The sequence below is a fragment of the Tauraco erythrolophus genome, chromosome 18, assembly GCF_009769465.1.
Source record: "Tauraco erythrolophus isolate bTauEry1 chromosome 18, bTauEry1.pri, whole genome shotgun sequence".
In the NCBI taxonomy this organism is placed as follows: domain Eukaryota; kingdom Metazoa; phylum Chordata; class Aves; order Musophagiformes; family Musophagidae; genus Tauraco; species Tauraco erythrolophus.
Genome location: NC_141482.1, coordinates 14550682 through 14566031, shown reverse-complemented (window position 1 = coordinate 14566031; position 15350 = coordinate 14550682). Strand labels below are relative to the sequence as shown.

General features: G+C 49.5%; 1 protein-coding gene across 1 annotated transcript; it reads right to left on the bottom strand.

The window, feature by feature from the left end:
- Positions 1–1129: 1129 nt before the first annotated feature.
- Positions 1130–14083, bottom strand: SLCO4A1 (solute carrier organic anion transporter family member 4A1). The gene is made up of 11 exons (XM_086623031.1): positions 13258–14083; positions 12093–12183; positions 10836–10957; positions 10427–10538; positions 5600–5754; positions 4735–4930; positions 3982–4147; positions 3194–3366; positions 2751–2815; positions 2065–2213; positions 1130–1279 (listed from the first exon to the last, which is right to left on the bottom strand). The coding sequence occupies exons 1-11, from the start codon at positions 14081–14083 to the stop codon at positions 1130–1132; spliced, it is 2205 nt and encodes a 734-aa protein (XP_086479157.1).
- Positions 14084–15350: the final 1267 nt, after the last annotated feature.

Below are 15350 nucleotides of genomic sequence, written 5' to 3'. Positions count from 1 at the left end.
TGGATGGCGTGGCTGGGCAAACGCAGGCGGACTAAGCACCAACCTGATCTGGGTTGAGAGGGAAGCCAGACATACGCCTGCCCAAAATCCACTTTTCCTCCCCCTGGGAAAGATCCGGTCAATATTGCAAGTGCACATTCAAAGGTCGTTTTGGGAATGTTGCCCTCTCGGCTTGCAAACGGGCCAGTTACAAGTCAGCATCCCCTTTCCACAGGCAGTCTGTCGTTATGGCAAGCTCTCCCTTAACCGAGCAGTCTAAAGACAAATTAAATCCATTCTGACTTTTCTCATCTACCCAAACGCAACATCTTTACAGAAGCATTGCATAGATCTGTATCTCATATCTTCCTGCACCCAACAAACAGCAAGAAGTTCAAGTTTCGCACAGTACATTACAAAAGACATCACCTTAAATGATGCAAGAACAAAAATAATAAAAAATGAAGTGTCACCACGGTGTAAACCCTGCAATGAAATGAAGCAGTGAACAGACAGTGCTCGGCAGTGGCTGCCTGTAGTGTACTGATGGATTTGCCAGACAAGTCTCCTCTCAAACCTATCTCCCATTGCACAGTAATACAAATTTGCATAATTAGGTAACCTGCTCCTAAACAGAAGGAGCGATGCTGTGTGTCACAGGAAGGAGGAGGACACTGTCGGGGCCACCTGCTTTGCATACAGTAGTTTAGGGGCAGTTGTCCTCCTCGTGACAGCGGGGCTCTCTTCAAGGCTTCGGAAGTCTCAACAGAAGTTTTGCTACAGTTGGCTTTACAATTGAGATGTTAGGGACCAGATCCTCCGGTGGTTTAAACCCCACGTGCTCCATTGGAGTTACTGGTGCTTATTTCCACGAGTGGAGAGTGCGGTCCGTGCTTGTCCTAGACACAGAATAAAGCTACAGTAGCCCTTTCTTTAAATAGAATTAAATAACTGCATGTGGCATCAGCACACAATTTTAAATGTGCTTCTGCTGTTAAGAAAATGGCAAGCACACCAGTGGTTAATTAAATTATTTCTCTGGAACTGAAAAAGTGATAATATTACTATTAATTAAAAACCCCCTAGGGACTGCGTAACATCTTCTCGTCATGTTTTGGAGACTGAGACAGTCAATTCCACGCGCACGGCGCTATACATCCCCTTCAGCCCGCAGCGAAGGTTTGTGTGCCTGGAGGTCACAGTTGCCGTTCTGAGATGTATCCGAGCTGCCAGGAGCTGACTCCGGTGGTGGGGGTTTGTAGAGTAAACAGGCGACTAGAAAGAAGGTTGTCCCAAGCACCTGCAGCCATGAAGACACCCCCGTTACTCTCTGCTCCCCCCAAAACCAGACACCTAGCCCTCATCTGGGATGAGATTTGCTGACCAAGCTTTGGGGAGACAATGCTGAAGGCCAATCTGGGCAGCAGACCAGCGCACAGAGCCAGAGGGTGTAAAAATCTGAATTTAGGCAGCCCCATAGCAATGAGTCAGCAGGAATTTGGGAAGCTGTTCAGCCCCACACGGACAGATGTGGGCCAGCACTGCCTTAGCCACTTGCTGGAAGGCTTTTGAAAGCCTCTTTATCACAGCAACTGCCAAACATGACTATCTAGGGCAAGTGCTTGTTTGGGAGCAGTTAAAATGATGGTTTTCAGCTAATAAATAAGAAACACACAGCTCTTATTTTCTAGCAGCGATGGAAAAATGGTTATTTACAGCCTGTCCACAATGCCATCCCTCACTCTCACTAACACACTGCAGTTATATATTTTACTTCATTTCCAGCAAAAAATCACTTTGGTAACTGTTGGGAGGAGATATTTCATATGGCACAACAGAAGCTGTAAGCCTAGAAAGTAATGGGAATTTAAGAGAATGATGGTGCCTGGAGCACCATTACCTGGCGAGAAGCAAACGGAGCTTTTACCTTCCTTGAGAACATTCCTTGTGTGAAGGTCTAATTTGGGTTGGGGGGCAGATCAGGACAACCCGATTTTGTAAAATTCTCTCCCAGGGCAAACCACTGTCTCCTAAAGATCTCCTTGCTCTACCAGAGAGTGCAGTTGACAGGCAGCAATCAATCACCTTGTAGACCAGTCCAGCGATGAGGGTGTATCGGCTCATGGCTGAGTTCTGGTAAATGTAGCAAGAGCCTTGCTCGCCACACTGGTCCTGCCAGAGCAGGCAGGACTTATCAATCATGGACCCAAAGGCAATGGGGCCAGGGATGCCTCCTGCGGGAAGAGAGAGCAGACCTTCACTTTGGGCAGCACCTAGGCACCAGCCTGGCAGGATGCGAGGTGCTTGCAGGAAAGCGTCAGGCTCTGCTGCTACCGTGATGAAGTAAACTCACCCTCCAACATCTACAGCTGTGCCCAGCACCACAAGGTACCCAAAATACACTGAATTTCAAAATTTGGAAAGGATCTTGACCATCTTGACCTATGTGTTGCAAGAGGGCCAAGAGACAAATGCAGGAGCTGCAATGCCTCTGCTCCTTTTGTCTAAAAACAAGGACACATCACCCGGACCTTGCTCTTTGACTCCACCCGCGCTGTTACAGAATCCTTCGTTCAGTTTGCAAACCATATGCAAAGGGAATTAGGTTTTTACCAACGACAGCAAGCAAGAAAAAACATCCTCCTTTCAACAGTGCATGTCCTACCCCCTTCTCATCCAACCCAACGTGTTTTAATCTTAGGTAACAGCTTGGCACATGCTCCACAAAGCCAACGGACCACACCAGTTCCCAGACCCACTCCGTACCATACCTAGTGTTCGTACTACAATCCACTGGATCCCGAGTGCGAATGACCTTTGCCTGTCGGAGACGCACCTGGGGAACAAAAGGGGATTGTTTAAAAACGCTGCCAGGCTGCACAGCACCCCTCGATCCTGCAAGGCCACGTGCTGGGGTCCATCACACTTGGGACCTCCATCCCCTCCAGAGATCCGAGGTTCACTCCAGTGCAATGTTCCCCCACCACTGCTGCCAACTGGGACGCACTTGCCAGTCCCATGTCAGGATAGAGCTGCTAATGCTAAAACTTGCTTTCCCAGCTAGACAGGGAAGGGAATTAGTCCTGATGTCTCCAGGCTGCCAGCAACGAGGTGGTTCCCATCACACCTTCCCCATGCCTTGAGCCAAGAGCGGAGAGGTGGGTATCGGGGCGTCCTGCAGCGCTGGCGGAGGACGAGGCGATCCCGTGCTTACCGCAGAGTGGCGGTCAGGGCAGGAATACTGCTCAGGAAGGTGAAGAGGATCACCACGAACATGAAGAAGAGGAGCAGGGGCCTTCTGGCACAAGACGACGTGCATTTCCCTGCCTCTGCGTCACCAGGGCCAGGCAGGAGGGTTTTGTCAACGCAGCTACACTCGTGATAGACCTGGGAAAGAAAGGCTGATGAGCACTTCGCCAAGGAGAGCATGGTGACAGTCAAAGCTTTAAAAAGGAAGAAGTTCAGGGAGAGGAGGGCAAAGACCATCCAGTTTTGCTCCCAAGCGGAACAAAGCTGACATCAAGCTGCATTCTTGACACACCTCTGTTTCAGAACAGGTTATTAAACAAGAGCAATTAACTTTGCCATGCAGCCCTTGAAAGTTGAATGTCATCATTACTCTTCTTAAACCTTTGCCTGATTCTATGAGCGACACACTGGAAGGATGATCATGTTCACTGAAGACCCGAAATCAGCATTGGGACAGGAATTAGGTGCCTACCAAGCTCCCCGCCTGCCTGGGTGATTTACTCTGGATTTCAGCAGTTTGACCCAGAGTAAGACAAAACTGGTTGGACACACTGAGAGAAGCAAAGCAGGGTGACCTCGGGGTACTTTCTGCCTTCATCCCAGGCAGTGCTGGAGAGCACCCATCCCACACCAGGCTTTTTACACTGGATTTGCAACAAAGCTCAAACCTGCGGACACTTTTGCAGAGTCAGCCAAACTGCTCCAAAGAAGATGTGCCACCACCTTGTCGATACACAGCGCTTTCTGACATACCTTCTTGCCATTCCTGAGGTTTTCAGACACTTTTTTGCAGCCAGCGTGGCAGGGAGAGTAATACATAATGTCATCACTCCCGCAGACAGGGCTGTAGGTCTCCTGCAGACAGCCACACTCGGCGTTGCAGGCTGCTGTCAGGTTTAGGTGGCCACCAGGCAAAGCACTAAGGGAAACACAGGAGCAGTCAGTGGGGAGACACGGAACAGCATTTTCCAGGAGGAAGCAGGTAGAGCAAGAGAAGAGGGGATGGCAGGAGACATGGTGGATCCCCAAGTAACCCAGCCAAGCCTGGGAAGGGTTTCATCTCACTCAATTTTAACCACAACCAGGAATCGTGCCCTGGAGCTCTCTCTTTGCCACAGCTACCAATGGAGTTTAAGTGACCAGCTCACAGGGAGACACCTCTGTTTGGAGAGGAGATTCCCACTTTTAGTCCAGCTTATCCTACTGGATAGAGATGGGGGACCCTGTGAAGGCAACTGAAGAGTGGAGCATCTCACACCCTGGCACTGCTGATCTCCCCTCCCTCGCTAAAGAGGGAGCCTCTTCCATAAACTCCAACTAGATGCAAAAATTCAGACATTTATATTGAGTCTCAACCTCGGTATCTGCCTGCAAGACTGACAAGACATCATCTTCCATCACCAACACATTAACACATGACTACCACCAGCACCGTGTATTTGGATTGATCCTTCTATTCTGACCAGGGCCACGCAGCACAAGAACAGACAGGATGATTGTCATTACCTTCCCTCGTACATCTGGGTTACTCCTGCCATCGGCATGTTAGGGCAGTGGATAAAAAAAATGAAAATAGCCAGCAGACTTGACACGGTGCAAAGTAAACACAATTTGATGATTCCTGAACAGCGGAGTTTAAATTTATTCACAAGGAATCCTCCCAGGAATGTGCCTCCCCCTCCGGCTGGCACAACCAGATAACCTGAAAAAAAAATAAAGAAAAAAAAACAACCCACAAGCAAGTTTAGAAACGTGAGCAAGGAGTTTTCATGCCTGAATACATTAACTGCAGCGTGTCTGCATGAGAATAACCCCTTGGTTGCCACGTGGCTTCTTAGTGGGAGTTCAGTGGTCTTTGCTATCGCAGGTGGTCCTCCGTAACAGCTCAGGTGATGTGGCACGAGCCCAGAGATCTTAAAACAGACTCTTTGAGGAGCACATCATGAGTATTGATTCTTGTTGAACATCGCTTCTGCAGTGTATGATACAGCAGCTAAGTGAAGATCTTCCCAGTTTCAGGATGCTGACAAAATCTGTCCCCCAGTTCAGACATCCCTCGTTAGAGGAAATGTTTAGTTAATGTTTCCTGGTAGTGCACTAGCAGGAACAGACTACAATTGCTTTGCCTTCCTCTAGAGGGTAACAGATGGCTACAGAAGTGACACGTTTCCTCCTGATGTCAGTAGATACAGCTCTGAAAATGCACTTGGTATAGACGTGTTGATGGGAAACGATCCTATCTAATAGCTGAAGACAACGACCGTTCCGTAAAGGAACTGCAAAGAGTGTTTGTCTCCATTCTAAATGAGCTACAGTGCTCTTCTATTTGCAAGCAAAATGGGAAAACATTGCAAAAACCTGGTTTTCTTACCAAAAAAGGTAGCAGCTTCCGAGGCACTTAAACTAAACTGAGACTCCAGGAACTTGGGTCCAAAAGTGGACATCCCAGCAATGAGGGTGGCTTCGGTTGCTCCTGCTAAGCAGAGGAAGATGAAGGTGGGGTTCTTCAGAAGTAGCAGTACTGACCTGGGAAGGACAAATACACTGCAATGGAGTCACTGTGACGTTTTGATTTCAGGTCTGTCCCCCGTCTTCAAATCAGACAAACCCCACGTAAGATGAGACAGCATCCCACCACACTGCACTCCTTCGAAAGAAAAACCTAAAAGACTGCTAACTGCAGTCTGAAAGATCACTGAGCTTCTCCACCTACACTTATCAAGTCCTACCAGCCACGGAAGGATGCTGAGGATACCCTCACCTCTCCCTATTTGCCCACACAGAGTAGATGTTAGTGCTTCGTGGAAATAGTCTCCATTGCCTGTGGGGATCAACAAGTTTGCCCTCAGACTCTGCTTTTATATATAACATCTCACATGTGACAACCTTCTCTGGCTCTTGTTCCTAGTGGGTGTTGTCCTGACTATCTCCAGGCACCTACCAGACGTGCACCCATGTCCTCATGAGAATAACAATCTCTGATAACCGTGGATGTTTTGTGGCTCAGGGGAAATACCAAACAAGCCCTTCTATATGGAGGAAACACCTCCAAGACACCTTATATCCCACTGGAAAACAGAAAACAATCTTTCTCCCACAATCTAAGCAGTTTTACTTAAAGCTTAGCGTACAAGTTGAACAAATACATTGTATTTTCGAGCCACCGGGATTCAGCAGAGCACCACAGATATGCCTGAAAAATTGCCATGTGTCATTTATGTGCAGAAAGATGATCTGGCAACGATTCCATCTCTGAGACACAGAAACACCCTCGGGCACACGGGATGGTCTCAATTACCTCTCACTATTGCGGATATTGGGCTGAGAGGGTTGACGCTGCTTTGCAGGAGGCGTTCTGTAACGAGCTTGAAATTCTGCCACGTGCCTTTCCCCATGCCCAGCCTGGACCAGTACCACTGATCACCCCATTTCTGTGACAGGCACAAACCCACCATCCCGCAGCAGCAGCGATTCTGTGGGATGCTACCTGAATTGAAAAGTGCAGTCACTCAGCACCTGCTGCTTTGGAGGAAGGTGAAATCAGAGAAAAACTACAGTAGTGCAACCGAGTGGGAGACGTGCTGAGGCTCAGCATCAGATTTATGCAGCTTTACCCACATAAAGTGGAGAATTTCATTATACCAAAAGAACAAAGAAGCTGAAAGACAGAAATACCATACATTCTTACACCTTGATTACAGGGGGCTTTATACTAACCATTGTCGACCTATTGAGATTAGTTTAATTTACTAAACTATTTTCCAGGAATGGTCTTTTTGACTGTGCTTTACTTGGAAGCACAAAGCATAATCTCTGAGCGAGAAAACACTCGTGGGCCTCGTGGCTGACGTAGAAAACGTACAATTCCTTCACCTTTTTACAGTTCAAGAGAAAAGAGAGAAGTCGTCCCCTGGCACTAGGGTGATTTCGTGCCTCTTGGCTACAGGTTACAGGTTAGACTTGCAGGTAGGAAAACTCAGAGGACCTCCTTTCAGCACTAAGAGTAAGGATTTACTCAGGTAATGCTTGTAGACAGAAGATGTAGTTGTGAGGAGCTACAGCACATAAAACCTGATGAAAGTCATTCCATTGCTATCAATAGGACTTCAAACACACCCAGAAACCATCTAACTCCTGAATAGTGGAAGGTGTCCTTGCCTATGGCAGAGGAGTTGGAACTAGATGATCTTTAAGGTCCCTTCCAACCCAAACCATTCTATGATTCTAGGACTGTCCTCAGTTCTTGCAGCCAAAGGGATTCCAGGACGCTCATCACCACTTAGGGTGGATGATCTACTTAGCGATATGGTTTAATGGGGATTAGGGATGGTTGGACTCGATGATCTCTAAGGTCTTTTCCAACCTAGAAATCTATGAATCTATGAATCTGCCAAGAGAAGAATCCCACCACCTATAAAAGTCTGATCCTGCAAGTCTTTACTGATACAGGCACATACAGGTACTCTTTCCTCATGTAATGGTCCTGCTGAGTAGGTTGGGACCACCTGTACAATCAGAGCCTGCTCCTGCCCAGGACACCCCAGACTATAACAGAGCACAGCCACAAGCTAATCTGTCATGAATGACAGATGGATATCTATGAGATCTTAAAGCACGTGAATGGGGACTTTTCCAGCACAAAATGACACCTACTGCCACCACCACCAAGGGGACAGACAACAGTGCATAAGTTCCACAGGAATGTAAACCAACCTCCCTTTATAACACCACAAGCTGTAGTAAAGCCACTGAAACCCTACTCTGCCACCTAATCCAAGAGGTATGAGCGGAATATCAACTGTAGCTTCTCATGCTGAAGACCAGGGCTTGACGAGCAGTCAGCGATCCTCACAAACTCGGTTCCGTAGCTCACCAGGACAAAGCCTCCTCTCCTGGCACAGCTCTACGTGTCTTCTGTTTGAATCCCTCTGCACTGACAGCAGGGGTTATTTCATGAGAGCAATCGTACAGAACCAGAGAAAGGAAAATACTGTTTTATCAGGTCATTTCAACCCAAGAATTAAGACAGAAGCCTCTACAGGGCAGAGGATTAAGCTGTCTGGGCTGAATTCCTGCAAGCTCCTGCTCTTAGGCAGCACTGTGAATACAGCAATTCATTAAGCTCGCTTAGAAAGGACCTGATGGTACAGATAGTATTTTATTTCATCAGTATTTCTGCTTATCTTTGTGAGACTCTTACTGTCCATACTGAGAGAATGTGTAGCATCCGATCCCTTACTAAAACAAAAGCAACAGTGTCCTTTGGCCTCGTTCTCCAGCCTGGTCCACATGTCCCACGAGCCGCATGCACAGATGTGATCTCCTCTTTAATGCAAGTTTCCAGAATAGCAACCCTTTAAGGCACTTCCCTTTTATTAATCAAAACCAGGGAACGCAAAAGTCTGTTGGGTTTTTGCTTTCAAACGAAAACCACGCTAAGGTCTGGACTGATCTGAATTATTTGATACGAGTTGCCCACCTTTGGGTATTTGTTCTTCATGAAGGAGGGGTGAAAGAAGATGCTCCCGGAGGAGGACCGCCTCAGCACCTGCCATCAGACAGCCTTCACTGAGAAACAGTGGGAGTTTTGTTCCAGGTAAGCAAGAAAAGCATCAACCACCGAATTTCATCCCTCTCTGCTACCCTGTTTGCATAACCTTATCATTATTTAAATGCAGGTTTTGAATTTAATTTCCGTGCAGAGAGCAAGCCGTGACCTCGGAAAATGGCACCCAGTCAAGAATGCCATTTAATAACAGTATTGAAATCTGTTCAATGTAATATTCCTCATAAAACTGCCTTAACCCCTGGTAAACTTCCACCAAAGTCTCCAAGAATTTCAGACCAACGCGAGCAGTTGCGTTGACACAACACAGAGTGACTGCTGCTGAAAACTCCCGTATCAAGCACCTGCCTGAACCCTCCTCAGCCAGCACCAAGGCAAACTCCACCACTAAAGCTCAGAATTAATTGCTGGCAGTGGTACAGGGTTTGGGAACACTAAACATTTGCCTTTGCACGAGGCAGCCATCACACGCCGATGCAAACTCCTCCCTAAGAATGGTCCTAGGAGAAATAGGAAAAAAGAAGAATCTCCTTATTGACTGTAAGCTCTGAAAGGAATCGAAATCCAGATGTCTCTGCAACGTCCACTGCTTGCACACCAGCTAAACCCAAACTGTAATAAAGCAGCACCTCTTCCCCTGCCCTCTGTTTAGAATCGCAGAATCATTTCGGTTGGAAAGGGTCTTCAAGATCATCGGGTTCCAGCATAAACCTAACACTGCCAAGTCTTCCACTAAAACATGTCCCCAAGCACCACGTCTACACATCTTTTAAATACCTCCAGGGATGGTGACTCCATTGGTACAAGCCTGTTCCAACGCTTGACAACCCCTTCGGTGAAGAAATTTTTCCTAATATCTAATCTAAACCTCCGCTGGTGCAACTTGAGCCATTTAAATACAACTCAACGCAAAAAAAAAAAAAAAAATCATAAAATATTTCAAAGATCCATAGCAAATGTTTCCAGGTTAAAAGACCACGTTTTATTTTGGCCACTCACTTGTTCCCACCCTTTAAACCATTTCCTACCAGACCTCGTGTGGTGCAGGCAAGGTTGCCCACACCACAGAGCCAAGCAGCAGCTCGGGATTAGGCATTGCTGTGCCAGCTTTGCAGGAAAGATAAGAAGTAGTAACACATAAAAGGTGGCTGGAAGATGCAAAGGCAAAAGAAAAAAAAAAGGAAACTAAGAATAAAAGAGAAAAGGAACTGAAAGCTATAGTGCAGGATATCTTGTTCCCCGGATTTGGAACAGAGCTGTAAGAGTCAGGGTTTTGTTTCCTCTCTTTTCTCATTAAAAGGACAAAACACAAACAAAAACAGAGGAAAGGAAGAAAAGCCCCAAGGGGACAGAGAGGAGGAGATGTTGGACAACACCCAGTCGGGCAGGTGAGGCCAGACAAGCAGCCAGGAAGAAATAATGCCGCAGGGGAGAGGGAACGAGACAGCAACGCCTGTGCATCTCCGTCACCTAAAGGCTGGCACCAAGTTGTTCCCAAGAAAGCGTCATCGCTGTGTTTGGAATCGGGCAAAGCCTCATAGCTGGCAGGGTAGAAAGCACGCTCAGTTTGGGCCATCGCTCTCACTTCTGGAGAGGGTTCCCTGAACCTCACGCGTGGGGCGGATTTCTCACCGAGGCAAGTCTTTAACTGTTTTCCCAAAGTCCGGATCCGATGCTTTTTTGTGGCTGCCATCCTTCAGCTGATGAGCCTCTGACACCCTCATGACGATATAGCGCTGGGATCCTGAAAGCGAGAGGCAAACGGCAACGAGGAGGACGTGAGCCACGGGACACGGGTGCCACCGGAGCGCTGGATTTGCAGGTGGAAAACAACGCGACATCCTCCCTCCGCCAACGGCTGCGAGGCAGGAGTGGGGACGGAGGAGGCTGGAAAGCAGCTGGGGGTGAAATCCATGTAGGAATCACAATTTAGACACTGGAAGCTCTTCCTCTGCCCCCGTGCCCCCAGCTCCACGCGTGGATAAGGACGCGAGCCCCGAGGCAAGCGGGAGAGCCGCATGGACTCGGCAGGGCCACGTACCTGGGAGGCGGTGGGGGTACCCCAGGATGGGGATGGAGATGAGGAGAGAGGCTGCTCCAGCCCCAAGGAAGCCGATCCACCATGCCCCCACCCACAGCGTGTTCTCCGGGGCGATGTCAATCCTGGAAGAAACGAAGCCAAAAGGACACAAGAGAGAGGTGGCGGTTTGAACAGGAGCGGGACAGTCGGCGTGCATCTCGCTGAAGCTGGCAGGGGTCAGGGGGACACAGAGGAGATGTCAGCAAAGGAAAACGAGCTGTAGGCTCTCCCGTGGTGATCTGCTGGGGATGCTGCATCATAGAATCAAAAAATGGTTTGGATTGGAAGGGATCTTAAAGATCATCTAGTTCCAGCCTCCCTGCCATGGGCAGGGACACCTTCCACTACACCAGGTTGCTCAAAATCTCATCCAACCTGGCCTTGAACACTTCCAGGGATGGGGCATCCACAACTCCTCTGGACAACCTGTTCCAGTGCCTCACCACCCTCAGTGTAAAAAATTTCCTCCTTAGATCTAATTGAAACCTCCCCTCTTTCAGTTTAAAGCCATTACCCCTTGTCCTATCACTACATGCCCATGGTCCACCACCCCTCCTGCCAGAGCAGGGCACTGCCCCATGGGCGAGCACAACGTTTAACGAGCCCCAGAAACTACGTCGTTGAATTCTCTTTTAATCTCCAGCTTGCACCTTCACCTCTCCCCTTTTCATTTGTACTTTGGGGGTTGCTACAATCCTCGTTCCACCTCAGGGCCACCTTTTGCAAGAAAAACCGGTGGAAATAACCCATTCCATCCCCTGGAAATCCATTCCCCATTTTTAACCCATTCATCTGCCAAAGAGCCTGTAAGGAGATAAGAATAAGTTACAAGCACTTGGAAGCAAGAAAGGACTAAGCATCCCAGCTGGATGAGTGGAGGACAAGCAGTGCTGCTGGTAGCATTGCCTCATCAGGGAATTTGTTCCAAAAATTCACCTGCTGCTCACAGCCTCATTAGTGCAGGCAGCGCAGCGCAAGGAAGGATTTAAGCTGACAGGTTTGTCAGCAATTTTCTTCCAGCGACAGCACTAACACAAACCACCCTTCCAGCCTCAGTGTCCCCACCCCCGGCCCCCAAAACACCGCTCAACAACCCGGGCACGGTTCCACCCAGCCACCAGGTCATTTCTCCAGATTATTAGCGTCATTATTATTTTTACCCCAAAGAAAATATACAGCATAAAGGAAAAGGAACAAGATTATTTTTTAGCCACTTACTCTCTGCCAATTTCAGTATAAATATTTAGAAACATTCCTCCTACCAGATAACCCGCTGCAGGCCCAAGGATTGCAGCAGTGTAGAAAACAGCTGGAAGGGAAAACAACCGGGTTAGACAGAGCGCGGCGACTCAGGCTGGGATGCTGTGGGATCTGGTGGTACCCAGCACCCCCCGCCTCACCGCAGCCCCGTTCCCTCCCGGATTGGGGATGCTCAGCCTCCTGCCGCCTTGTGCCCTCTCCCTGTGGCACCGAGGAACGAAGCCAGCCAGGCTTTGACAAGTTTCCATCTCACATTTACATCCCAGGGAAACTTTTGCATCCAACCTAGGCATCTTCATAGCACAGGGCAGGCAAAATTGGTTCAATGGAAAAACAAATGTATGTAGTTACTGTTCTATTGTTTCACAGGGATGTTGCTGACCCCGCTGCCACATCCCGACTGCCGGCGCGACGAGCAGCAGCGTTGTCCCCCCACTGACAATACCCAGCGTCTATGCTAAACGTGGTACCACTGGCACGCATTCCAGTTTGCTGCTTCAACTTACTGACAGTCTCCTTGGGATCTCCCCCTCTCCCTGTGCAGCCTTTTGATACAGCAGCGCAGGCAGACTGCTAAATTTTGAAATTGCTAAAAGCTTTCAGCAATTTCACCCGACAGGACTGTAAGTATTTGGCAATTGCTGAGTGATCAGCGACAGAGAGCAGAGGCGTGAGCTGTGCCTCTTCCCTGGGTGCAGCCCGGCTGTGCTGGCACCAGCAGCACCCGAGCAGCCCTGAGACCGTCCCCGCTGTGCTATGGCACTGAAGGGGTGACGTCCCCTCGCATAGATGGGGTACGGCCTTACGGTTGCTGATGCCACCAGCATGCTGGAGGGCTCTCCCCGTCCCAGGAGCGGGAGGCACCTCCTAATCCACAGGGCACGTGCCACAAGAGTGAAAACACCCAGTGGCACTTACAGTTCCTGCCAGTAAATAATCCAAACCTCCCCAACAGCTGCCACTTCCCTCCCATCACCACCTCACACGTCATCAGGAACAAAAGACCGGGAGCATCGCTCCCGAAATGGCTCAACGTGGCCTGTTCGATGCCAAGGCAGAGGGATGGGCTCCCCCTCCCATCGCCCAGCCTGTCCCTTTGAGCTGCCCCTCGGGCTCGACTCACCAATGTACACGGGGGAGTAGCTGGTCTTGACGTTTTCATCTAAATAGGTGACGCCGAGCGTGTAGAGCGGCGTGGCTCCCATCCCGTGCAGGAACTGGCCCAGCATGAAGACGAATCTGTAGCTGGAGAGGCTGGAGGCCGCCTGGGTACAGGGCAGGCTCTGGTTGCCCCCACAGATGCCCACCTCCGCTGCCGAGCGCACCTCGTACCGTCCCGTGGTGAAGTGGGGCAAGGCGAAGAGCAGGGAACCCAAACCCATGACCAGTACACCCCAACCCAGCCACCGCGGCTTGTGGCCGTTGCCCCCGAAATAGCTGACGAAGGTCAAGCAGACGCACGCTGCGATGTCGTAGGAGCTGGCGATCAGCCCGCTCTGGTAGCTGCGGAGGTCGAAGCGTCGCTCGATGGAGGTGATGACCGTGTTGATGAAGCCGTTCACCGTCATGCCTTGCAGGAAGGAGGCCACGCAGAGGAAGAACAAGACGCCCTTGGATGTGTTAAAGAGCTGTAAGCACCCGGGGGTGAACCCCCCCCAGCCGCACACCAGTTCCTCCCTGTTGGCTGACACGTATTTAATCCCTTCGTTGAACTGGGTCTCCTCCTCTCCGGGCGTGGGGGAGCAGAGGGGCTCAGCGCACGAGTCGGAGGGGCTGGGCACACCAGAGGATGCCGTGCCGTTGCTCAGCGGGGTCCTGCCCGCCCCCCGCCCACTTGGGGCCTCAAAGGTCCGGCCAGTCTCACCGGGAGGAGGAGATGAGCAGGAGAAGTCAAGCGTCTGAGCGAAACAAAAGCCATTTTCTGTGGTTGAATTCCGGGGCATTGCCATGAACGGGAACACAGAGTCAAGTGGCAGGTCGAGGTGGGGCTGGTGGTCAAGCTGAGGCTGGCAGCCAAGGTGGCTTCGTGGGGGAACAAGGACCTGCCTACCCAGGAGATGGGATTTTCGGCGCTTACGTCAGTAGGGAGATGGTGAAGGTCTGAGCCAGGACCATCGCGATCTGTGAAGACAGAATATTTACAGATGCCTTTACACAAAACTGTGCCCTCAGCCTTCAAACATGCTTTCTGGTTTTTCAACAGGTATTAGCGTTTCATTGTGCAGCTCAGCGGGATGCGTGCCCTCCGCCATGGGGAGGGCTGGTACCTCGGCTATTGGGGCATCATTAATATTGCAGAAAACCCCAAAACATCCAAAAGCATTAAAAAAAAAAAAAAAAAAAAAAAAACACCTCTGAGGGCAGCATCCCTACCAGCTGAAGTCCCTTATCCCTCCTCTCAAAGACACCCTGGTTAGATGCCGGAACTTCACACCCCAGTCCTCCTCCTTCCCCCCGCAGGGAACAGCGTGCACAGCTCCAAGTTTCCCACTGTTAAAAGTCCTTTGCTCTCCCTTTCACACTCTGCCAATAACAGTTTATAATTATCCCGAAAAGCTTCCACAGTCAGATTGATTTTATTCCAAGCCCTCAGATCTGTTTACAACTATTCCGTAAAACCCCTTCTATAACTAATTAGACTACACGCTGTTTCAGAGCGAGCTGGAGGGCAGGGGCAGCTGACTCTAACCTGATTACCCATGCAGTCTGCCTTCTTTCCACCAGTTCCTGTGCACTGCAGCACCTGATCACGCCAGCAACCAAGAGTATTTTTTTCTTAAATGCCTTGACTGAACCACAAATACAAAACCAATAAGGTTCTCCTTTGAACGCTGGTCTTAAATATGCAAGAAATGCAAGACAAGAACCGTTTTATTAGTAAGCATCCTTAAAGCATCCTGTTTCCTAGGATTTTTTCCCCCAATATCTGTTTGAGAGGTTCCTATAAAAACGTTCCTCTTGAGATGGCAATCAGCCCCATCAGCACGGAATGGGAAAAAATGAGCCCTTGTTTTCCCAATAAAACAAACCATGTTCAGATTGCTGGAGCCTGGGAATACTGCAGCCTCCGGTGAATAAATTAATACTCGTCTTTGTGTTGCTGGAAAAACATATTGACATTTGCTTGGTAGATAATGGAGAGCACGTGCACTGATGCTGTTCCCTGCACCAGGGCAGGAGGACTCGGCAGAAGGTGATGCTTAGAGCAGCACCAGG

Bases quoted from the DNA above. Each gene is read 5' to 3' on its own strand.
- SLCO4A1 (XM_086623031.1), bottom strand. From the start codon at position 14,083: ATGGCAATGCCCCGGAATTCAACCACAGAAAATGGCTTTTGTTTCGCT. The intron at 12,184-13,257 runs GTGAGTCGAGCC...TTTCCCTTCCAG, and splicing joins CTACTCCCCCGTGTACATTG to CTGTTTTCTACACTGCTGCA. The intron at 4,931-5,599 runs GTAAGAAAACCA...TTTTTTTTTCAG, and splicing joins GGAAGCTGCTACCTTTTTTG to GTTATCTGGTTGTGCCAGCC.